This window comes from Lates calcarifer, linkage group LG10 (genome assembly GCF_001640805.2).
Source record: "Lates calcarifer isolate ASB-BC8 linkage group LG10, TLL_Latcal_v3, whole genome shotgun sequence".
NCBI classification, from domain to species: Eukaryota; Metazoa; Chordata; class Actinopteri; family Centropomidae; genus Lates; species Lates calcarifer.
The window spans coordinates 25,160,627-25,183,531 of NC_066842.1; the positions used below are offsets into that span (position 1 = coordinate 25,160,627).

At 41.7% G+C, this 22,905-nt stretch overlaps 2 protein-coding genes across 3 annotated transcripts; both read left to right on the forward strand.

Moving 5' to 3' along the window:
* The first annotated feature begins 88 nt into the window (after positions 1-88).
* exoc3l1 (exocyst complex component 3-like 1) lies at positions 89-13,765 on the forward strand. 2 transcript variants are annotated; one of them, XM_018703668.2, is made up of 15 exons: positions 90-388; positions 3,590-3,765; positions 3,941-4,160; positions 5,465-5,677; positions 6,688-6,887; positions 6,987-7,205; positions 7,351-7,421; positions 8,383-8,500; positions 8,762-8,887; positions 9,294-9,394; positions 9,518-9,634; positions 10,028-10,298; positions 10,701-10,856; positions 11,345-11,478; positions 11,666-13,765. In XM_018703668.2, the coding sequence occupies exons 1-15, from the start codon at positions 346-348 to the stop codon at positions 11,850-11,852; spliced, it is 2,352 nt and encodes a 783-aa protein (XP_018559184.1). In that variant the 5' UTR covers positions 90-345; the 3' UTR covers positions 11,853-13,765. The 2 variants fall into 2 exon arrangements, with proteins under 2 accessions (XP_050929588.1, XP_018559184.1); XM_051073631.1 differs by lacking the exon at positions 11,345-11,478 and having other exon boundaries at positions 89-388; positions 11,666-11,802.
* A 306-nt stretch (positions 13,766-14,071) lies between these two features.
* prmt7 (protein arginine methyltransferase 7) lies at positions 14,072-22,886 on the forward strand. Its single transcript, XM_018703653.2, has 17 exons — positions 14,072-14,327; positions 14,716-14,752; positions 15,315-15,464; positions 15,807-15,915; positions 16,101-16,213; positions 16,335-16,564; positions 16,662-16,842; positions 16,922-17,049; positions 18,257-18,395; positions 18,485-18,568; positions 18,667-18,714; positions 18,817-18,906; positions 19,841-20,002; positions 20,316-20,390; positions 20,760-20,920; positions 21,519-21,615; positions 22,183-22,886. The coding sequence occupies exons 1-17, from the start codon at positions 14,233-14,235 to the stop codon at positions 22,339-22,341; spliced, it is 2,058 nt and encodes a 685-aa protein (XP_018559169.1). The 5' UTR covers positions 14,072-14,232; the 3' UTR covers positions 22,342-22,886.
* Positions 22,887-22,905: the final 19 nt, after the last annotated feature.

Consider the following 22,905-nt stretch of genomic DNA (forward strand, 5'->3'; position numbering starts at 1 on the left):
TCTCCCCTCCCCCCTCCCACCTCTCCACCCTCCAGCATTATTCTCCTCTCTCTCCTCCGCCCCCCCCCTTCCCTCAACTCCCTCCCTTTCCTGCTGGCCTCTCAGCAGAGGATGTGTCTGGGTGAGAGAGTGTGTGTGAGGGAGAAGAGGAAAGCCGTCAGTAGAATGGATTTGTGCCCTCTCTCCTCCACCCTTTCATCTCCTCCTTCTTCTTTCTCTTCTCCTCTGTCTCCTCTGTCCTTCTTCACCCTCCTCTGCCAGTGTCACATCCCGGGCACCCTCAGTGCCGGCCCTCAGGGAACAGGAGACTCGTCCGGTGGATGGGCGGCTGAAAACTGAACTTCAATGTCAGCAGGAGATCAGAAGCATGGTGGTGACAAACCAGAAGGTAATGGGACACACACACTGACCACACATGCACACACACACACACGGGTTGACAGCATTGCTATAATACAGCCAACACCCATGTCTTCTTCTAAAGTCTCTGAATGGTTAGAGACAAACCAAATCTAGTGCAGGACAGTGTGCTGCTTCTCTCTGAGAGAAATGAATGAACTCCTCAGTATCCATCATTCAGCAATCAGGTTTAGAGTGATGTACTGATTTTGAGTGGCGTTTGATTTCATATTGAACATCTGCAGGTCAGTGCCATCTAGGCCGGTGTGATAAAGGTTCCTCTCTGATTACAGCCACAGAAAAACAGGCTGAGACATCCTGAGTGTAAAAACAAAAACAAAAGAGGTCTGGGCCGTCTGTTTGAATAGAAAGTTTTAGTGTCCCCTGGTGGTCCAAATGTGATTCTGAATAGTTGAGAAAACTATGTCACCATAAGGTCCATTTAGTAGTTCTTGTGGCACTTTCAGTCTCATCATATGACCTTCATCAGCAGATGGTTACTGCTTTGAGAAAAATAAAAATTTGAACTCCTGGGGCCACTTGGTAGAAGTGCCATCTGCTGATAAAGATCATGTGATATGATGGAAAGCTCCACAACCACCTTCTTAAATTACTTCTCTACCCTGACGGGGGGTGAAGAAAATTGTGAGTATTTGTTTTTTTCTGAAGTGAAAGAGCCCAATTTAAAAGGATAATCCTTTGAGTAAGTCTTTGACTTGTATAAAGCTGCTGGATTTTGGAAAGACTGATTAACAAAAGCAACAGAGGCTGAGATATTCTGACTTTTAGGGTCTGGTATGAGTCAGGTTCCAAAATCTCTGAGGCCTACACTTCCCATAATGCAACTTGATCTTCTGTGTTCAACATGACTAGAAAATTAGTGTTAACATCCATCACCAGTATTGATAACAATAATATTAGCGTAGTTCCCCTTTTAGAAAGATGCACTGAACATTAGCATTAAATAAGCTAAAAACTGGTTTGTTGTGTTGTCATCATCATGACCAGATGGTCTCCATACCAGACCGCCATTACAGCAGAGTGCTCAGTGAGTGACTGCTGCACTGTCCTCTGTGCTGTTGTGTCATTAACTGTGCTGTGGCAGCAGCATATTACATGACACTCATCACTTTCCTGAATGTTCTGAGCTCTGCTGATGACGTTTCAGATTTAGACTCAGTAAGAGAAAGCAGAGTGTCCCATAACCTTCTCTGAGACAGAGACAGTCCTGTTTGTGTAATTGAGACGTCCAAACACACACTTCCATGTACACCTATCTTTGTGGGCTCCCGTCAGTGATATAGTGCATTCTTTAGCCCCTTACCCTAACCTTAACCATCACAACTGAAGTCTAACACTAATTGAACCTAATTCTAACCCTAACCTTAAAACCAAGTCTTTAATACTCTGAAAGCCATTTAAACTAGTGGGGTTGAGCATTTTGGTCCCCACAAAGCTGTTGGACCCCACAAATACTGTAAAACAAGCCATGAATTATTATATTCACCAGGATATCACACTCACAGCATCTTAACTTTTGGTGAGAAAAGTCTGTGACTGTCAACTAATCTTTCAACCCTAAAGTCACAGAGAGACTGCTCTGTGCTGGTGACCCAGCGCATTACTCTCTGCTGAGTCACTAACCAGTACATTATTCAGTTAAGACCAATTAAGTTGTGTAATTCAAATGGAGGCACCATCATGTGACGGCGATGGCTGCTCAGCTCCCCGTCTCGCTGACTAACAGATGAGAAACGATATCCTGCTTACCTGACTGACAACACAGCCTCAGTTCTCTCTGCTATAAAAATATTCTCTCCATTAGGACACAGAGATATGTTTGACTCAGACTGTTCAGCATATCCCATTCCCTAAACATCGATATCAGTGCTGTTTAGTGTGTTCATAATTGTCTCTTTTTATGGGGGTGATATAGTTGTTAGCTCAACAGTGAGCGGTGAAAACATGGCAGAGCTGGGAGGACATTTGGGGACAATAATGGGAGCAGAACAAAATCAGGGTGTACGTTTCTTGAGCTGGTAAATGAGAGAAAAATAACAGTAAGCAACATAACAAAAATAACATAATTACTCCTGATAGTAATCTTCCCATCTGGGAACAAGCTTTATCACAAATCATAATTCACTGGATTTTTGTGTTGTTTTTTTTCCACCAAATGTTTCTTTGAGGCAGAGTTGCTGAAATAATGACACTGGCTGAGTCAGTGAAACCTCATTTTACAGATAACCAGGCCACTTTTCTCTCATTGGGAAGGTTGTGCTCCAGATATAAAGGCCTGATGGTTGTATAATCTGAGATTTTAAGGTTTTCTTTAAATACCTGATGGTTTGATGGTTTCCTTGTTGAATTTTACAGAAAACATTTCCCAATGTTTGATGTCCTTCTTTTGTTTCTATGGCTTTAACCTGCCTCAAGAAAAAAAATACCTGTTCCTTCTCTTCGCCCTGCAGCCATTACTCTGTGAATATGCAGCAGTATCTAATCTTAAGGTTTTGTGCAGGGTTGTCTTTTATTGCTTATGTCAATATTCTTATATTCTCTGTCATATTAATGACTATGTGGTGCCAATGGTGACCATCTCTGTGGACGCTGAGAAAACCTTTGACAGGGCTGAATGGAATCATTTAGTGTCTGTTGTGTCTAGATTTAATTTTGATTCTGAACTAATATTTTACTCCTTTCAGACAGACCTGGCTGGGCCACAAAGAATCTTTCTCCCATTACACCACTGTGGAGAAATCCTGTTTGTTTAAACTTTTAAATTAGAGAAGACAGAACATAGAATGAACTCTGAGGTGACTTTTCTTTGTGTCGGAGCTGTAACAAGCATAAGGGATATTTCATCATATGTTGTGATCCTGCAGTGTGTTACAGTCCTTTTGGAGTCTTGAAATTGACAGGATATCTTTGTGTCAACATTTTGATGTTCCACTGTCACCTGACCTTTGTCTTCTCAGCACAAGCAAGTCAGGACCCTTGGGATAAGATAAGATAATATATCATCTGTGTTATCAGTTTGGTTTCTTTAGACAAAATGTCTGTCTCTTTATGGTGTCTGGAACCTTTAAAAAAATCACTAAAAGGATAAAATATTTAAATCATTTTGTGAACATTACACTGCAGGATTCAAAACACTGCCCTGACTTTGCTTCCTGTATCTCTCTGACAGACAAGGTGTCAGCGGTGGAGGTATGGCCAGAGGTGGAGAGGGCTGAGTGTTTGGCCCGCGGTGCTGCCCTGAAGTGGGCGTCAGGTGTTTTCTGTCAGCCCGAACATCTGGAGAGACTGAGCCAGTACAGGAAGAGAGAGAGTCAGAGGACTGCTTCCATACACACCAGACTCAAGGTGACAACACATCAGAACACACACAGACACACATACAGAGATGTTAAGACAAACAAATGATACAGAAAGATCACAGTTTATTTACTGGTCTCATGAATAACAACCATGCACTTGAATCCCTGCTATTAGTGACTCAGCACTACTTTATTTCTGGTTGTCCGTCATGTCCTTCCAGTCCATGGTCCAGTCATACCTGGAGGGGGTAGGCTGGGGTCTGGAGCAGCTCCAGGAGGCCAAAGCTGAGCTGAGAGAGGTGTCACATGCCTTGAAGAAAGCAGCACTGGAATCCAACCAAAATGCAGAGGGGGTGAAGTCTCTGGACAGGCTGAGAGAAGTGTCAGTCAACCACTGTCAGCTCCTCGCTGCTGTCAGCAACTTACCACGACTTTACTCTGGTGAGATGCTGCTTTGTGGACACACAGGCTTCAAAATCTGCCAGTCATTATGAATCAGTTTCCTTTTTAATTTACAGTAACACAGTATATTTGTTCTACATGGGTGAAAATAGGGTCTTATGAGGAAAAGAAACTGTTTCATTCATTTTTGGGAATAGAAATTATTTTTGTTCTAATACACTTTTAAAAAATTGTCTAAAAAAACAATGAAAATCTGGCAACAAGGGCACCAGAAAAAACACATTAAAATGCAGCAGAACGCTGTGACTAAAAAAATTATTGGTCGCACCTAAAATACAGTACATACCTGTTATTTTACAGTTAGAGCTCTTCTCTGCCAAGGTAAGTATTGTCATTTAATGAAAAAAATAAACATAATAGAACATAAAAATAGCACATATAGAATAGTAATCACCTTTAAATGAGAGATGAATGTTAAATTACAGATTATCACCCAAAGAATGATGCAGAAATACCATAAATATTATGAACTGAAAAATTAAATTCTCTGAATATCGTTCACAGTTTTTCACTGTTTTTTACATGAATGGCATGTAAATATTTTTCCACATGATTCTACTAAATATTATTTGACAAAATAGGGAAAAAAGCTTGAAACAACATTACTGTTTAAGTTACAGTTTAAAAAGGTTTTAAAACATCAGTTTTTTACAGTGTAGTGTCAGTGATGTCCTGTTGTATTCAGGAGCTAAAGGATGTAATTGCCTTAATCCTACTGTACCTACTGTATGAGTGAATGATATAGACTTAAAGAGCATTCTAAATATATTGTACAGGCAATATAATGGGATCCAATACATCAGTTCTGCAATAAATGCCACTTTTATGAAGTGTTTAATTTGACATTATATCAGAAAAGAAATCATGAGTTTATGGGGCTGGTTTTACTTTTTATCCTGAAATGTCAGATTTTTATAGATGTGTAAAATAAAGACAAAGTTGGTCTCCGTACTAACAAACATCTAAATGTCAACATTTTCTAATATAAGTGCAGTTTAATGTGTTTACATCTGCTACACAGTCAAAACAGAGTCTGTTCTTTATCTCATTTCTTTTACCCACTCATTCTGATTCTGTGTAGAACCACAGAAGAACAGAAATGTTTCTGGCTCTACAACTCTCACAGCTAGTTATGCTATAAAACAGAACATTTTCTGCTGGAAACTAAAATGAGTAACCTCACTGTTTAATAGCCTCAAGCAGCAGCAAGAGGTTGCATAAATTGTTGACAGTTGGAGGAATTAAAGTTATCCCTCCTTCCCCCCTCTCTTGGCCCTTTGCAGTGCGTAGCATGGTGTTGGAGACTGAGCGTCTGGTGGAGTCCCGGAGGCTCCTGGAGGCCCACGCCAGGCTAATGGATCTGGAGCGCTGGCAGGACGACATCCTGTGGCAGCTCCATGGAGCTGCTGGGATGGCAGGAAGTCCGCTCAGCACCGAGGACCAGGAGGTGGTGGCCAAGTATTTCTCTGGTGTTGGGCAGCTTGTGGACGCCCTGGGTGAGGAAATCCTCAGTTCACTCAGCCAGTTTAACTCATTCAAAAGCAAAACATACAAAACAGTACAGCATATATGTATGACACTGTTACTGTAGTTTATTGACACATATTTTTGTTTGGTGCATTGCACTAATAAAACATATATTATTAGAATATAGGAATAAATCAAATACAAAACATACAGTGAATGAAAGAATAGAATATATATATATAAAAATCTATATGTGTCCAGAATGTTGTAAGATGTTGATGACTCAGGACTAAGGCGAGGTAACAGTTCTCTTTGCACCAACCAAACTGTTCCTACAGTTTCTAGTCTCGAAAACTATCAAGTACTGAAAACTGATTGTTGATTGTCAACATTAAACACATTTGAGAAGTTTGCCTATAATTTAAAAAATATTGTATTATCATTTTGTCATTGTGATAAATTACACTATATGATTGTTTCTCAGTTTAGATCCAACATGTAGCTTTTAATTAGATATGGCTGCATTTATTCAGCTCCACCCAGTCGCTTTTTCTTTTTTTTAAGGTGATGGAAGCATCAAAAAGTCCAAAATGACAGAAAAGTTCTCTACACACTTAAACCCATGCAGCGTTTTCACTTAATCATTTTCAATCTTCACATTAAAATCAAAATTCAGATCAAACTCAGACTCATCCTCTGCTAAAGAATTGAGATTTCAACAAGCTTGGATAAAAGTTAATGTGTTTTTTTTTGTTGTTGTTGTTGTTTGTTTGTTTTTTGCCTATTGAGAGCAACAAAACAAGCTCCTAACACCACACTGACTGAAGTTCCCCTTGTAATGGTGAAACTTCTTGTCAGACAGTTTCCTATTTACACGTCCAGCAGACACAGGGTGATATTAGCATTCATCTGCCTGTTTAACTGTGTGTAAATGTTGCAGCAAATTGTGGTGGTGGATTATGGGAAACTGAGAGTGTTAGTATCAGCAGCATTAATGAAAAAGATCCTCACATCCTCAACATCCACCCTGTCACTGCAGGTAAGGAGCTGTGGGCGGTGGTGAGCAGTGGTCTGGCTCTGGCCCGACAAAACCCCACACCATTTGTATCAGCAGTGAGGATAGTGGAGCGGGAGGAGGCCCTGGACCAAGCTCTCCTAGAGGAGAGGGGGGGAACCGGAAGCAACAGCAGGCCCTTACCTCCTGGACGACCTCGCTGCTGGAGAGCGTGCTTCTTCCAGGTCAGCATCAGCTCATACACCTCACCTGTTACTACGTTTCTCCTAAGTTTCTGATCTGTGCGTTACATTCTGTCCTCTGTCACATCTCCTGCCCGTCAGGTACTAGAGGAGGCAGTTTCTGCGCGGTTTCGTAGTGTCTCCTACCTGCACACGCGTGGTCCGGGTCTGGCAGGCCACCTCTCTGCTCTCCAGCACGCTACAATGACTGACCTGGCCACTGTCCGCCACCTGCTGGAGCACTGTGTCCCACCACACTATCATCTAACAGGGGCTTACCTGAGAGCCAGCCATCGCTGTTTACAAACTCACCTGGCACAGGTGAGTGATGTGACAGAGATAAACCATGATATGTCTTTTTACTATGTAGACTTTTATATATATATATATATATATATATATATGTGTATCAAGTGAAACTGTTGACAGCTTCTCTATACACATGTAAGTGATATTTGTGGCCTAGGTTAGCAGCTGGGACCTGGAGAGTGGTGAGATCTTTGCTGTGCTTAACTGGGTGCTCCACATCTACAACAGGTGACGTCAATGACCTGCACTGATTCTGTACTGTTCTCTCTCTCTCTCTCTCTCTCTCTCTCTCTCTCTCTGTGTGTGTGTGTGCACGCTTGTGTGTGTGTGCACAAGATCGTTTTACAGGAGAGTTGATCTTCACTCAATCAAATAGTTCAGCATGAACTTGAAAATCACTTTGACTCAGTAGGACGGACTTTTAGTGTGGTGAAAAGTAACTAAGTATATTTACTCAGATACTGTACATAAGTACAATTTTGAGGTACCTGTACTTAAGTTGAGGTTTTTTTTGTTTTTTTTTTTTACTACTTTATACTTCTACTCCACTACACCTCAGAGGAAAATATTGCACTTTCTATTCCACATACATTAGACAGATTGTTATTAATTATATTTCAGGTTAAAATTTTACACAGTGGATAACATAACAAACTTTTAAGGTACAACACATTGTCAAAGATTTAACCAGTGGTTTCCAAACGTTTTGGTGTCTGACGTCCGGTGTGTAGTCAGGGTCACACCTCAGATGTCTTTGTTTGTTAACAGCTTCACTAAACAGTGATTTTTCCTCTAAATTTCTCACATGGTTTGATTTTAGGAAATGTTCTAGTGATCCAATATCTCAGCAAAAATTAAAGATTAGAGAAAAAGCCCAGAAACTGAAAACAGATTTGTGGACTCAGAACTTTGTTTTTTTCTTTTTTTCTCTCCCATGAATCATCTGATGACTCCTCAGATTTATCTGCTGTCCCTGTCTATAAACCTGCTCCACCTCCAGCAGCTACAACAGTAACATGCTGCTACACACTGACGCTTCACTATTAATCATCTAATGATGTCGATATAATAATATATCAGACAGAGGGACCAAAGCAGTACTTTTACTTCAATACTTTCTCTACATTTTGCTGTCTGTATGTTTACTTATCCCATGAAAAGTCTGAGTGTGACAGTCTTGTTTTGACAGCCCGGACATGATGGGTCATCCAGAGCTGGTAACAGAGATGGAGAAAGAAGAGCTGGGACCTCTCATCTCCACCGAGGGACTGGAGCAGCTGCAGAACAAATATGTCCAGAGTGTTCGGGTGAGTCCAACACAAATGTTTCTGTATAGAAGCCACAGGGTCCCAACGTAGGTAATATTTTGGGACTGCTCATTTGAGTTAAACACCCATCACGCTTTGTTCATGAGTATTTGCTTTTTGGAGAGGGGTGTGTGTGTGCCTGCGAAAATAATTCAAAATCATCTCTGCAAAAGTCCGGACTCTGGAATATTAAGAAAAGTGGAGTACAATGGTGTCATTCGAGTACATTCAACATCTGTTTCCATGTTGTTGTGGTTGTAGAAGAGTGTGTCAGAGTGGATGCACAAAGCTCTGCAGGTGGAGCTGCAAGACTGGCAGAGAGACCAGGAACCAGACACAGACCATGAAGGTTTCTACCAAACCAGCCTGCCTACCATCATTACACAGGTACTACTAAAAATACAACCACACACACACACACACACACATGCCTTTGATTCATCTGAGCTTGTCAGCTCAGCTGTGATTAACTGAAGAGTGAAATTGTCTACACACAAGTGATGGAGATGAGAGATGCTGGAGTTCAGGCTGAAAAGTGAGATTCATCTCATCTAATCTAATGGAATCACAGTAATGGTCTCCATCCCCTGTCCACTGCCTGGACTCACAGTTTGTAATGACATTATGTGCTTATTGCTTCTTTAAACTGAATTTACTTTACTCCTGCTTCTCCTTTTAAACTTTCAGACTCTGTAGCCACTGTCCAGCACTGCAGCACGAGCCTGAGGTAGCTCATACCATATCATACTTTATTATGTTGTGTGGACTTGTTTTGTTTGTGGGACTGTAATAGATGCTGGAGGAGAACGCCCGCGTGGCTCTGATGATCGGAGAATCCCTACGAGATCAGACCATACAGATGGGACTGTATGAGATGGAGAACCTCCTGAACAGGTGTGTGTTTGTGCGTGTTTTTCTTGTGATTTACCTTCACATACCTGCATCCTGTTTTATTCTCAGCTGCTTTGGGCAGCTCACCTTTCATTTACCCTCATGTTTTCCCATCTTTACCTCCAGGTTTCGGGAAGCGCTGGTGGAATTTGGGAGAGAGCATCGCAGGGATCCGAGCAACAACAAAAACAAGTTCTACCTCCACTATCTGCTGGCCTCCATCAGCAACTGTATCATCCTCAAGTAAGATTATGGCAGAGAATGAACCAGAGTGGATTAATATCCTGTTAGCCAGTATAACAAGCATTAGTGTTTTCTACAGTCTCCTCTCAATATACAGTCCGTGCAGCTGGGAAAGACTCTGAGTAGAATCTGCTCTTCCACTCAGAGAAAAGGGAAGTTCTCAGTTCCTGTAACAAGGTTATCATGTAGATAATTTGTTCCTTAATGAATAATCATCTATCCAGTTAAGGTGGTGCTGTTTATCTAGTGTTCCTCTCATAATGATAGGAAAAATAATTTCAGGAGACCCAGATGACAACAAAATTAAGTCTGAATAAAAATCAGGCACAGGTCATAGTTCAAATCTCTTTGTAGGTTTGTAGGAAGTTCAGTGCCCTCTTGTGTCCAATGCAGGAAGTCCACAGAGAGCCTGCAGCAGCAGCAGTCGTCCCGATTGGCGGGCCAGTTCTCTCGGACTCCTCCCAACCCACTGGCAGCTCTGGACCGGGCGGTGAGGCGGGCTTGTCGCCTGGTGATGGATCAGCTCCTGTTGGACCTTCAGCCTCTCCTCCCGGGCCTGCTGACCCGACCCTGGCTGGTCCAGGGAGACCCCACACCCAAACTCTGCCAGGTTCTGGAGCGTCACCTGGACCTGTACGGCCGCGTTCGGCCTCCCTGCCGACAGGTCAGAGCTTCTCTGATTCCACCACCTGCAGTGATCTATTCACTGATGCAAATTAAAGTTTATATAAGTGTTATATATATACAATAATAATACTCATGTTGAATCTAATCAGTGGTTCAGGTTTGATAACTTAGTACTCACCAAAGAATTTACAATACATATAAAATCAATCATACTGCTTTAAAATAGCCATCATATTGGAGGATAATAATACTGATTTACCAGTTTTACTGTAATGTTTTGGTGCAGGTCTTTGGTGGACGCATAAGAGCATGTTTCATAGCAATCTATCAGGTTTACTGGGCATCAAAATAACAAGATGATGGTGTCAAACTTAAACCCAAATCAACAAACCTATTTAGGTATGGTCAACACCCACTGATCTTATATTTGTGTCTGCAGCGTCTGCAGGAGGAGGCCCAGTGGCTAATGGTGGTAGAGTACGTCAGGGCTCTGATGCAGAAGAGGCTGGTGTGCCGCAGCGCCGAGGAGAGGAGGCAGCTCGCCCAGCAGATGGTTCAGGATGACCAGCTGTACCGGGAAATCTTCCATGGCCTGGTGAGCATCATTAATGTAAAAACATCTTCACAGTCACCTTGCATTTACTGGAGCTGTGACGCTTCAGAAATGTTCCTCGTTAATACGTCCCAGCCCTTTGAAGTGTTGTGTCTGATGTGAATATGTGTCAGTGTCACATTCATCTCTCATATGATAGAAGTGCTGGGGTTTGATTGATTTAGTAAATAAATCAATACTACATTGACCTTGGAAAGTCTGGAAATGAACGCATTCTATCACCTGACTCTACATTAATGAACAATATTATCTTAAATCATTTTTGTAATTTACTACAGAGTTTTACTGTTTTAGAAGTTTAAAGCCGATTTAAGTGAAGTACAGGTTTGACACTGATTTGTGTGAATAAAAATATAATATCTGCATCATCTGCACAAAACAGCAGCTCAGTCAGAGAACCTGTGTTTGTATCAGCTTTTACAATCCAATAATCAGTCGAAACTCAGGTGTGTAACTGTGTGCTTGGGCAGGAGGGTGAGGGGTCAGTGCCTGAGGTGAACCCTTTAACCTTACTACCCGTCCTGGCTGACTTCATCCGACTCAAAGACCCCAGCATGCTCACTCTGGAAGTGTCAGGACTTGCAGCCAAATACCCCGACATCAGGTAAACTGACCTCACCTGCTCTCCACCCACTGTCACATGCCCTTCAGCTGACCCTGTTTGATGTGTAGTTGTTGAAATATAGTTCCGATCCTTCTTGCAAAATTAGAATGGTATTTGTTTTCACTCATGGGAACCATTAAAATGTAAAATAAAATATGTATAAAGTCATGTTTTTCTGTCCCACCAGTGAGGAGCATGTGTCTGTGCTGCTGGACATTCGTGGTGATGTCTCCAGGGACATCAGAGGGGCTGTGCTGGACTTGCTGGAGCAGAGCGCCCCCCCTCTGCCAGCAGGATACCGACCCATCTTCACTGACATCCTGGTGCCTCCCTCTACCATGGCCTTCTGTCTGCCCACTGCCAAGTGTGCATGACTATAAGAACATAAACTTAAATTTTTCACATTAAGATCAGGTTGGATCTGAATCTTAGATGGATCTTCAGGCCGGATCCCCTCAGCCTGACATTAGCAGAGAAATGCAGGACCGAGCAAAAAAAATGCTGTTGGATCTGCTCCTGCTGTGTTTCAAGTTGACAGAGGCCAACTCTTTATTTATCCAGGGAGCATCAGCTAAGTTCTGTTGTTGTTGTTTGTCTGAATTTATGAGCCCCTGTGGCTGGTTTGGTAACGAGGGCTCCTTTAATGCCTTAAAAATATCACTGGTAAACCAATATCTTCTTCCCTGTCACAGGTTGTGTTTCAGCTATTTGTGGCACAGATTTAAAGCTGCATAAATCAGCTTTTAAACAGCAAGAATAGCAACTATAAAGTTTTCTTCTTCTCACTCAGAAATCATGTAAAATGTCATTAGTAAACTGTACATGGCACTCTTTATGTTGCTAGGTTTATGATGATTAATGAGGACGGTGCAACTTCAAAACAATCTTATGTAAGTTTTGCTGAACAGCAGCCTCAAGAAAGAATTATGTGATATATATATATATATATATATATATATATATATGAGGGGTGATTGATAAGTTTGTGTCCTAATGTAGGAGGACTTGAGTTAAACAGCTCTTGTGCATGCACATGCAGTTCCACTCTTTGAGTGATTATGTTTCAAAAGTGTGTTTGCTGGTGACACTGAGCTCCTGCATCATCTTGGGGAAGAGGTTGTAGCCTGAGGGGGGGTCACATCAGGTGGACAGGGTGGGAGTTGGACAATATGACTTTATGAAGGCTGATGCTGGCCATTTTCTCAGATAGTGACTCAAAGAGTCGATCTGCACGCACATGTTTAACTCTGCTTCGACCTTAAAATTATCATTCACCCCTCATATGTGAATCCTAAAACAGTAGCACAAACAGAGAAGAGACAAAGTTGCCAAACAGTTAATGAAGCATTATCGATCACTAGAGGTTTGCTAACATTAACCATCACAACCCACTAATCATTCCAGAACAAGTACGGCTGTAACAGTAAAACCTCTAAGTGGAGTGGTTTAGTTTGTTGCTTATGAGCTCAACTTTTCATTCAGCAGGTGGATTGTACTATTTCCCCTTTCAAAAGCTACATAATGTCACTTTAAAGGCTTAGTTAGTTGTTGTCCACAGTTTTCACTGATAGTACTCTGAGAAATGCTTTAAGCACAAAAAACAAACATGTCATTCACCTCCACTGTACTTCAGGCAGTTGTAGAAATAATTATTTACTGAAATCTGCAAATTATCATTGAATATAAGCAACTCAGAGCCTCTGATAACTTCCTACTGAAGAAACAAACTGTGATTTCCATCAGTTAATGTTGTTTATTTGAGCCTCAGACTCATTGTGTTTGTATTCAGACAGAGAGGTCTAAAATTGATCAGAGTAAAACATCATTGTGCTAATTACTGGTATAATGAAGGAAAAAATTACAGCATCATGTAGAAATAGAAGAGAATGAAGTCCATGAAGTGTACTGATTATTTTACAGTGTGTAACAGATGATAGTTGTATGAGTTAGAGAGTACGGTATGTTTTCAGTGAGGACTCCTGGACTGTGAACCATCCTACCTGATAAACTCAGGCTGCTAATTCATTACCTATACATCTCTCTTTTTCATTCATCTGTCTTTATATATTTTTATTTTCTCCAAATTCATCTTGTGTCATTGTTTATACTGGGTGTTTTTAATCAGCTTTTTAAATATATTTATTGTATTTATGTCATTTCCCTTTTGAATAGTGTTTCCTACTGCTATTTTAAAGGGTATTTTGCTTTTCGTGGTTTGATGACAATCTTTAAAGCACATTGTAAATGCTGTTAAATAAACGCTGACATGACTGCTTTAGAAAGTAAACTGTTATTATCATCAATTATATTATTATTATTATTATCATATGTAATTCCAATAAGAGTATAATATATGGATTAAAAACGTGCCAGTTAGTGATGGTCCTTTTCACATATTTAGATCAGAAAGTCAAATAGCATGTATAGATATATATTTTATTTCCAAATTAAATTGGAATTTAAATGTAGAATTTTCAGATTTTATATTATCGCTGCTACTGTGAAACTAAGGGTAAACTGGGTACTCTTCATTTTATTTCCCCTTAAAAAGCCAAAGTAAAAAAAACAAACAAAACATTTAGACATCAGTCACGTGATGCAGTGACTCCGTGACGTCTCCGGGAAAGATGGCCGCCTCCGTTGGAACAACGCTGCTCCTGTAATCCAATTTACTTTTAGCAGTGTGTGGAATATTCTGGTTAAAAAAAAGCAGTTTTTATTTCGCTGTACAGTCAAACAGCAGCTGTGGCAGAGATGAAGACCTTCTGTGGGAGAGCCAACCCGACCACCGGAGCTTTAGACTGGGTAGAGGAGAGTGAGGAGTACGACTACCACCAGGAGATAGCCAGGTACTGAGCCCGCACCACAGCGTGGACACAAACTCAATACACTGACATGTCGGCGCTGGAAATAAACGCAAACTCACTATGAGACAGTGGCTGTGTGTAGTAGTCGTGTCAGTGTATTCCCAGTGTATGGCAGCTCTACAGAAACATAATGTTGTAAAGCAGTGTTGTTCAGAGTACACTACATACACATCAATACTGTGTGGTCCGGTTCACATAATTACACCACAATTTTAAAACAACCCACAAAGACTGAGGTTAACTCGAGTTTGATGTGTTGTCATTCTCTCACGTCTGTTTCATTAAAATACACACCCTCACTAAACCATCACAGACATCAACACACTGTGAACCTGTTCTCCTGAGATGTGTGTGTGTGTGTGTCTTTCAGGTCCTGTTACGCTGATATGCTGCATGATCGTGACAGGGTGAGTGATGGACAACACGACAAAGGAGAATTTATGTTATTGAGATTTGTATAGTGTGTCCTTGGTATGAATGTTTATGGATATATATATTTGACTTCCTCAAAGTCAAAAATCTACACATGATGAAATCTGTCCACTTCTTTTTGCCTGAGGTGGAAGAAAAAACTCCTGAATCTGAATCTTAGGAGGTCAAAACAAAGACCTGTACACTGCTTATGACTACAAAAATAACACACTGTTAAACTCTCAGTTCATACTTCAGTATCTGTCTTCTGAGAAAGTTGACTGAACTCCAAAGGACCAAACAAGGACTTCAGTTAACGATTATTTTATTCATACTTTAATCTTTGACCCACCAACAGTCAGCTCACTGCCAGACTAAAGAACAGCAGCAAACCCTTATATTTAAGAAGCAGGAACTTGAGAATGTTTATTATTTTTTTTATTAAATATGACTAAAGATGAGTTTATCAGTATATTTGCTGATGATTTCTCTGTGTAACATTACACTCATAATCATTATCATTCCCATATCACAGCTGACATCCTCTCTCCCTCTCAGAATGAGAAGTACTACCAGGGGATCCGGGCGGCTGTGGCCAGAGTACAGGCTCGTGGTGAGAAGGTGATCGTCCTGGACATCGGGACAGGAACAGGCCTGCTGTCCATGATGGCCGTCACTGCTGGTGCTGACTTCTGCTACGCTGTGGAGGTACACATACTCATACTCATACCCAAATATATGTATTAACTTGTACAATGATACAAAACAACACAACAAATCCTCTCATTTGTTCAGCTGGAACCAGAGAAGGTTCGGTATTTGACCTAATATCAACTGAAAATAAGTAGTTCATCGATCAAATTTCTTTCTACTCTACTCATGACAGATTGATTACACAACTAATCATTTGAGCCCTAACGATGTTATTGTTCATCTCACTGAAGGACTTTACTTATGTGTTGTGTCACTAACTCACTCAGCACCTGTCAGTCTCAGATGTCAGACACTGTCCAGCTTCAGGTGTCGTCTCTGTTTCCTGTGCGTGTGCAGGTTTTTAAGCCCATGGCTGAAGCAGCGCAGTGCATCGTGGAGAAGAACGGCTTCTCTGACAAGATCAAGATTATTAACAAACACTCTACTGATGTCACTGTGGGGCCAGGTCAGAGAGAAACAACACACACACACACACACACACACACACACACACACACACACAATATTGTCATATAGGTGTGTATCTGCAGCTGATATTTGCTTGATGGGAACTTGCACTGTGCAGGTTTTTTCTCAGAGGTTGGATTCATTTGTTCTTAGGAGATGTGTTACATCTGTGATTTATTACAGATGGCGATATGCAAATGAAGGCCAACGTCCTGATAACAGAACTGTTTGACACAGAGCTGATCGGTGAAGGAGCTCTGCCCAGCTATGAACATGCTCATCAGTATCTGGTCCAGGTGTGTGTGTGTGTGTGTGTGTGTGTGTGTTTTTCCAGTCGTATTTTTCTGTATTTGCCTGAGGGCAAGAAGTGAAATCCACCTACAGTCTTCTAATCTGTCGTGTCCCTCCGCCCCGCAGGAAGGCTGCGAGGCGGTTCCTCATCGGGCCACCGTGTACGCTCAGCTTGTGGAGTCGGAGCTGCTGTGGAGCTGGGCTCAGCTGCAGCCAGTGGAGGTGGAGGGGGCCCGTCTGGTCCCGCCGCCCGCTGTGGGCCGCTGTGCTGGATCTCATTCAGTGTGTGACATCCAGCTGAGCCAGGTGTCTCCAAACAGCTTTACCCCACTGGGTCCTCTCTGCACCATGTTCAGGTATGACAGTGAGACACATTTTCCTCCAGATTGTTTTCTCTCAACATTTTTTCACATCGTACCTCCCCTACCTCTGCACTCCATTTTCCCCTCTCAGTGTGGATTTCAGTAAACCGGTAAGCAGTGCCTTCCAGTCCCACTCCTCCCAGTTTGTGGCTCAGTCCGGCGGTCGAGCCCACGTGGTCCTGTCCTGGTGGGACCTCGACATGGATCCCAGCGGAAGCATTGTGTGCACCATGGCTCCCGGCTGGACATACCCACAGCCAAAGACTGCTCCAGTGAGTTAATAGGACATAATGTTATGATGCTCTGATTCAGGCTCCCATGGCTCGTTGTTAATGCTGTAGTGTGTTTCAGTGGCGGGACCACTGGATGCAGAGTGTGTACTTCCTGCCTGTGGAGAGCAGGGTGACAGAGGGAGAGGAGCTCAGTCTGACTGTCTGCCATGACGACTACAGTCTGTGGTACAGCCTGCAGTCTCACAGGTAAAACAGCTCAGACAATGTAGTGTTAATACAGCATGAATCTGTGCCTGCTGCACTATTGAATTGTTTTGTAAACCCAGTGTGACACAGGAAAATGCAAAAGGTTCATTTAGTATCTGTTGTGGAGATGGAGTAAATGGACTGTACTTATATAGCGCTTTTCTAGTCTTTTCGACCACTCAAAGCGCTTCACACTGTCAGTTACCTGTGTTTGTTTGTTTGGTCAAGTCAGACAAAAAAAACACAAAATACACACAAAATAATGAAATGACTTCAGCCATCATTTTCATGTCCGTAGTTTACTGTAGTCTCCAGACGTAGCTCATTCAACACCCATTCACACACACATTCATACATATTAGTGCTTTCTAACACATACACACACATTCACACACACATCTGATGACACATCAGAGGCAATTTGGGGTTCAGTATCTTGCCCAAGGATACTTCGGCACGCGAACTGGAGGAGCAGGGAATCAAACCACCGACCTTCTGATTGGTGGGCGACTACTCTCCACAGCTGCCCCATGTCCATGTCCATATTCAGTACAGTCTGTAACAGCACAGCTCCATCATTAATATTGTATGAACAAGATGTGATTATATACATAACTGATGCACACAACACGCAAATTGACTGTCAGTTACCTGTGTTTGTTTGTTTGTTTGGTCAAGTCAGACAAAAGAACACAAAATACGCACAAAATAATGAAATGACTTCAGCCATCATTTTCATGTCCGTAGTTTACTGACAGTCTCCAGACGTAGCTCATTCAACATCCGTTGTTTATTCTGCCCTGTCTTTCTGCCAAGTCATTTATATCATCAACAGCAAAGAATTTCTGACTCTGTGACAGTCTGATCTCAGTATAAGGTTCTGTTAGTGAGGCTGCAGTGGTCAGTACCTGTCAGAGTGCTGGATAGATAGAACAGCATTCTTGTGCCTTGCTTTGTTCCTGTTTGTAAATCATGGAAAAACAATGGAAAAGCAACACTTTTTCCTCAAGTTGAAATATTTCCTACTTGTAAGAAGCAGTGGAAACCTGACCAGTACCAATCAGTTCAGTTCCTGACCAGCCAGAGCATTTTTGCTGCATGTTACTCCTCCACTCTCTTTCCTCAGATTTCCTGTCTGTCCCTAACAAATAACTTAAAAAAATGTTTTTTAAAAAGTCTGTGACAGTCTGTGTGTTAATGTTTCCAGCCAGCAGGACTCGCAGGCTAAAGCTCTTCCATCTCGGCCAAGTTGTACCTGCCAGGCTCACCTGGTTTGGACCCGGCCTCGTTTTGGTGAACTCAATGACAGGCAGCGTTCGGAGAGCTATGTCAGTGCACTGCGCAGTGTAAGTCAAGACAAACCAGAACCCACGACTGTTTGTTGGTGAAGAACTGGACATGATTGCTCTCTCATCACCTCCCGTGTTACCTGCAGGTTCTGAGAGAGGACAGCGTGTGTCTTGGCATCAGTGATGGAAGTCTGCTTCCTGTGATTGCTCACATGCTCGGAGCTAAGAAGGTACTCTGCTTTGACTGTGTGAGCACATACTGTCCTTTCACTGACTGAACGCCACGCTCTAACTCTGTGACCGAAATCTCTTTTTATTCTCTGCTCAGGTCTTTGGTTTAGAAAACTCCAGAATGTCCAAACAAGTTATTGAGCAGGTAAATGAACCACTTCATCTCTGAGAACTGACAGATGCTCCTTTATATCCTTGCACTGTCTCTCAGTGTAAAAGTATTAATACTGCACATTTCTCTCTACAGGTGATGGATGCTAACTTGATGAAAGGAGGTGTTGAGCTGCTGGAGATGAGGCCTGACCAGCTGACCAGTAATGACTTAGGAGGAGAACAGGTTAGCTTAACTAATTAATATTTTAATAATTCACAATGTGAAACAACACACCTTTATACTAAAGTTTGATTTAGTACAGACAGTTTTCCCTAAATGTTACTTGTAAGAAGACAAAAGGCACCAAGCTGAGGGAGTAATGTAACTCCAGCTCCTGATTGTTGTTGAGAAAGATGAGCAACCGGGTTGAGACATCAGCGAGTGAGATGCGAACACTCTCTTCATGTTTACCTTCAGTCCCTACGATAACACAGACGCAGCTTGATTTTCTGTTGAATTTAAATGGCGCCTCCTGCTGGTTGCTGTCACTTACTGAAAATCATTATATTGCTTCAAGACACAAAACATAACCTCAGTGATACAAACGCATCAACTAAATTCCATGTGATTGACAAAATCGTTATAATAATTGATCATTGATTTATTATGCCCATCCCTTATTGACACAAACAGTATGTATGTATGTATGTTAAATCAGCAGAATACAGTAGTGCATAAATATGTTAGAGCTGTGTTCATCATTATTTTTATGCCTCTGTGCCAGTGACAGGTGATCCCAGAGTAATTATATCTTCAGGTTGTCTGTCCGTCTATCCGTCCCATTTTTGTGAATGTGATATCTCAGTAACGTCTGGAGGGAATTTCATTACATTTGGCACAAACTTTCACTCAGACTCAAAAGTGAACTGATTAGAGTTTGGTGGTCAAAGGTCAAAGGAAACCTAGTGTTGTATTTGCAGCCTGTTTTACTGCCCTCAACTGGCCAAAAAATCTATTCATGTTCAACACTTTGCTTTCTGATTGTTATTTGTTGGAATTCCACCCGGTTCTCAACACTTGAGGTCAAAAGTCCCCACCAAACATGTATTGTAAAATTTGGTAATGTAACAAAATACCAGAGATGTGTAACTCAGTGTGTGCTGTGTGTGTCGTACAGATCTCAGTCCTGATGGGTGAACCGTACTTCAGCACCAGCCTCTTACCCTGGCACTCTCTCTTCTTCTGGTACTGTCGGACTGCCCTGGCAGGCCTCCTGCAGCCCAGTGCCACCGTCCTGCCCTGCGCTGCCACTCTTCACATGGTGGCTGTGGAGTTCCAGGTGGGACACATGCGAATATTTTCAAACATGTCTTTCTAATTACCTTTAAAAGAGGCCATAAGGGAACTTACACTGTTGTTTTTTTTTTAGTATTTTGCGTCAGGGTAGATGCAGTATATCCTGCTGTCCTCCTCATCAGTCATTCTCATTCAGTGTCTCTGTGACTTTTCTATAGATGGCATTATCACTGTTTGAAGATCCAGAATGTAAAGTTTTTATGTGTAAATGTCTATATTCACTTTTTTATAACAGCAGCGATACAACAGAATAAAAATTCCCATTGAATAACTTCTGTTTTTCGTGTGTTTGTCAGGATTTGTGGAGGATCAGGGCACCATGTGGAACGTGTGAGGGCTTTGATGTCACACCCATGGATGAAATGGTCCAGGTAACTTTCTGTTTTCTGTAATTTATTTATTTTCTTGGCTGTCAGTTTTTACATCCACTGTGGGCGTCTTTCACTGGGACCTATATTTTGATCATGGAGAGGGAATGTGTTACAGAGAAAAGTACAGGACAGGTGATGGACAGCTCTGTTCATGTTCAGATGAACATCTCTATCTGGACCTTTACATCGGGTCAAAAATCTTGTTTTGAGTCGTTGATTTGGAAAATGACTGATCTTTTAGTTGACTTTATTGGATGAAGTGTAGAGAAGGAGACAAATAGTGATGCCGCCATACTTGAAAATAATGGGTTTGGATGCTACAGTAAGATTTGTTTGAAGAGAAATAACTCTCCACATCTGTCCCTCCAGAAATCTCTGGATTTCCGTGAGTCCCGTGAGGCAGAGCCCCACCCTCTGTGGGAGTACCCGTGCCGCGCTCTGACCCAGTCAACAGCCGTCATGACCTTTGACTTCACACAGTGTGTCCCTCGGCAGCCAATCAGCAGTCAGGGCTCTCTGCCCTTCATAAGGTACAGTCTCTTTCTATCATCATGATTACACTTTAGAAATTTTATAGATAGACTAGACAAGAGAGTAGATTGTGAGCAGATTGTGACTGAATGTTGATGCGGAGAAAAATGAAAACTCAGTCACTGTCTTCTCACAGTCATTCTGAACACTGAAGTCTGAACACAAGTAGTTCCATCTCTCCTCTCAGGAGCAGTTGAGCAGTTCTCAAAAGGCATTAAAATAAATCGTACAGCCTGATAAAAGCAGGTGGTAGCCAAGCAGGCAGCAGCTTAGAGCTTGCAGAACTAGACTGACTGTTTGTCTGTTTCACCTGCCTGTTACATAAAAGAAGTAACTTCTCCTCTGCACAAAATAATGCCATAATGGATAGTTTTTGGGATGAAGTGCAGCCTTTTGGTTCTAAAATCCTTTTTCTTGCTTTTTGAACAATTAAACCTGAATCACTTCATTTGTGACAAATGACAGACCTTGTTTTGTGTATCGACGTGGTCCTGCAGACATGAGCAGGTGGACACAGTCAAACAGGAGCTTTTATATTCTCACATTTCCTCACACTCTGCTGAGTATTTGAACAGTCTATTTAAACGTCTGCTTCAGGATTGGTCGTTGCCATGGAGTTGCGTTGTGGATGGAATACCACCTAACCAGCGACATCACTGTCAGTGCGGGTCTGATTGGACCAATCAGTGAGCAGGTATCACTGCCTTTATCATCTTTGTTTCCTGAACTAATTGAATTGAGCATCTTTCTACCCTGAGCTTTTCTTAGTTTAATTTGACTGATTCACTGTCTGTCACATCATCTTACTTCAGGTAATGTTTTAAGTGCTTTCCTGGTGATGTATATTATCTGTTTTTGTATTTTAAATCTGAGCATGTCGGTTGTTTTCCAGCTTCCACTGAGCTACTCTGTTGAAGGTTCAGTATCTTTGACAGTATTGACTGAGGAAGTTTTCAGATTGTGAATACTACTAGAAATGAGTAATGGATCAATTTCTCCAACTCACTGAACATAAACATGTCAAATGACCAGCTTGTATTATGAAACATTTTGAAATCACACCTTTAAATCATCATTTTCAGGTGTAATGTCTGAAGTTCAGCTCAAATGTGTTATCTGTAATACTTTCTGTGGCTCCATCACTCCACTGTCTTTGGTTAAAGAGCATTCATCAACTGGAAGCCGTTAAATGAAGCCTGGTGACGTGGGACAGTTGCAGATTTTCTGACAGATGTGATGATTCTTGGTGCTCCTCCTGCAGGGTGACTGCGAGTGGAGTCGACACAGGAAGCAGGGAGTGTATTTCTTCAGGTCGCCTTGGGAGAGCTCAGGTGATGGCAGAGCTGCTGTGTCTTACAGCTTCACCTTTGAACCCAGTTTAGGAGACATTAAGATGGACTTCAGCATCGAGTCTCAGTGATGTGGAACAGTCCCTGACTGAAGAACGAACTCTTAATACTTCTTGCTTTTTACCTCATGTCACTGCATTTTTGGCATATTTAACATCTGTGGTTCAGCCAGTATTATGTGCCGTCTGCCTTTATATTAATTCACTGACCAGAGTTTACTGTTCTTAGACTGAAGAAGATGAAAAATGTCCACTAAATCCCAGAATGTTATTTATGCTCATACTGAGTATATATATATATAACTCATATGTAAGTAAATAGTTCATATGAAGGGCTTCCTGTAAGCAGCTGGTGAAGTGTTTACCATGTCTACAGTTAAACAATATTTTAAACAATATATATCATTTCAATAACACAGGGTGGCTGATGGATATTCAGTCAGTTCAGTACAACTAGAAATACTAATTGGTAACAGATTAGGGTCATTAAAAAACTGGGAGAACTCAGGTCTGTGTGGCAGAGATGACAGACAGCTTATGTGACTTTCTGTGTCCCTGGAAAAGCCAAATGTGTTGTTACAGAAATGTTTAATAAAGTTTTATATTGGTTGTCTTTATTGCTGTTAAGTTGTAAAG

Coding starts and splice junctions, on each gene's coding strand:
- exoc3l1 (XM_018703668.2), top strand. CDS start 346: ATGTCAGCAGGAGATCAGAAGCATGGTGGTGACAAACCAGAAG. Junction 6,888..6,986: donor GGAGAGCGTGCTTCTTCCAG/GTCAGCATCAGC, acceptor CCTGCCCGTCAG/GTACTAGAGGAGGCAGTTTC. Junction 9,635..10,027: donor AGCAACTGTATCATCCTCAA/GTAAGATTATGG, acceptor TGTCCAATGCAG/GAAGTCCACAGAGAGCCTGC.
- prmt7 (XM_018703653.2), top strand. CDS start 14,233: ATGAAGACCTTCTGTGGGAGAGCCAACCCGACCACCGGAGCTTTAGAC. Junction 16,214..16,334: donor CTCATCAGTATCTGGTCCAG/GTGTGTGTGTGT, acceptor TCCGCCCCGCAG/GAAGGCTGCGAGGCGGTTCC. Junction 20,003..20,315: donor TGGTGGCTGTGGAGTTCCAG/GTGGGACACATG, acceptor TGTGTTTGTCAG/GATTTGTGGAGGATCAGGGC.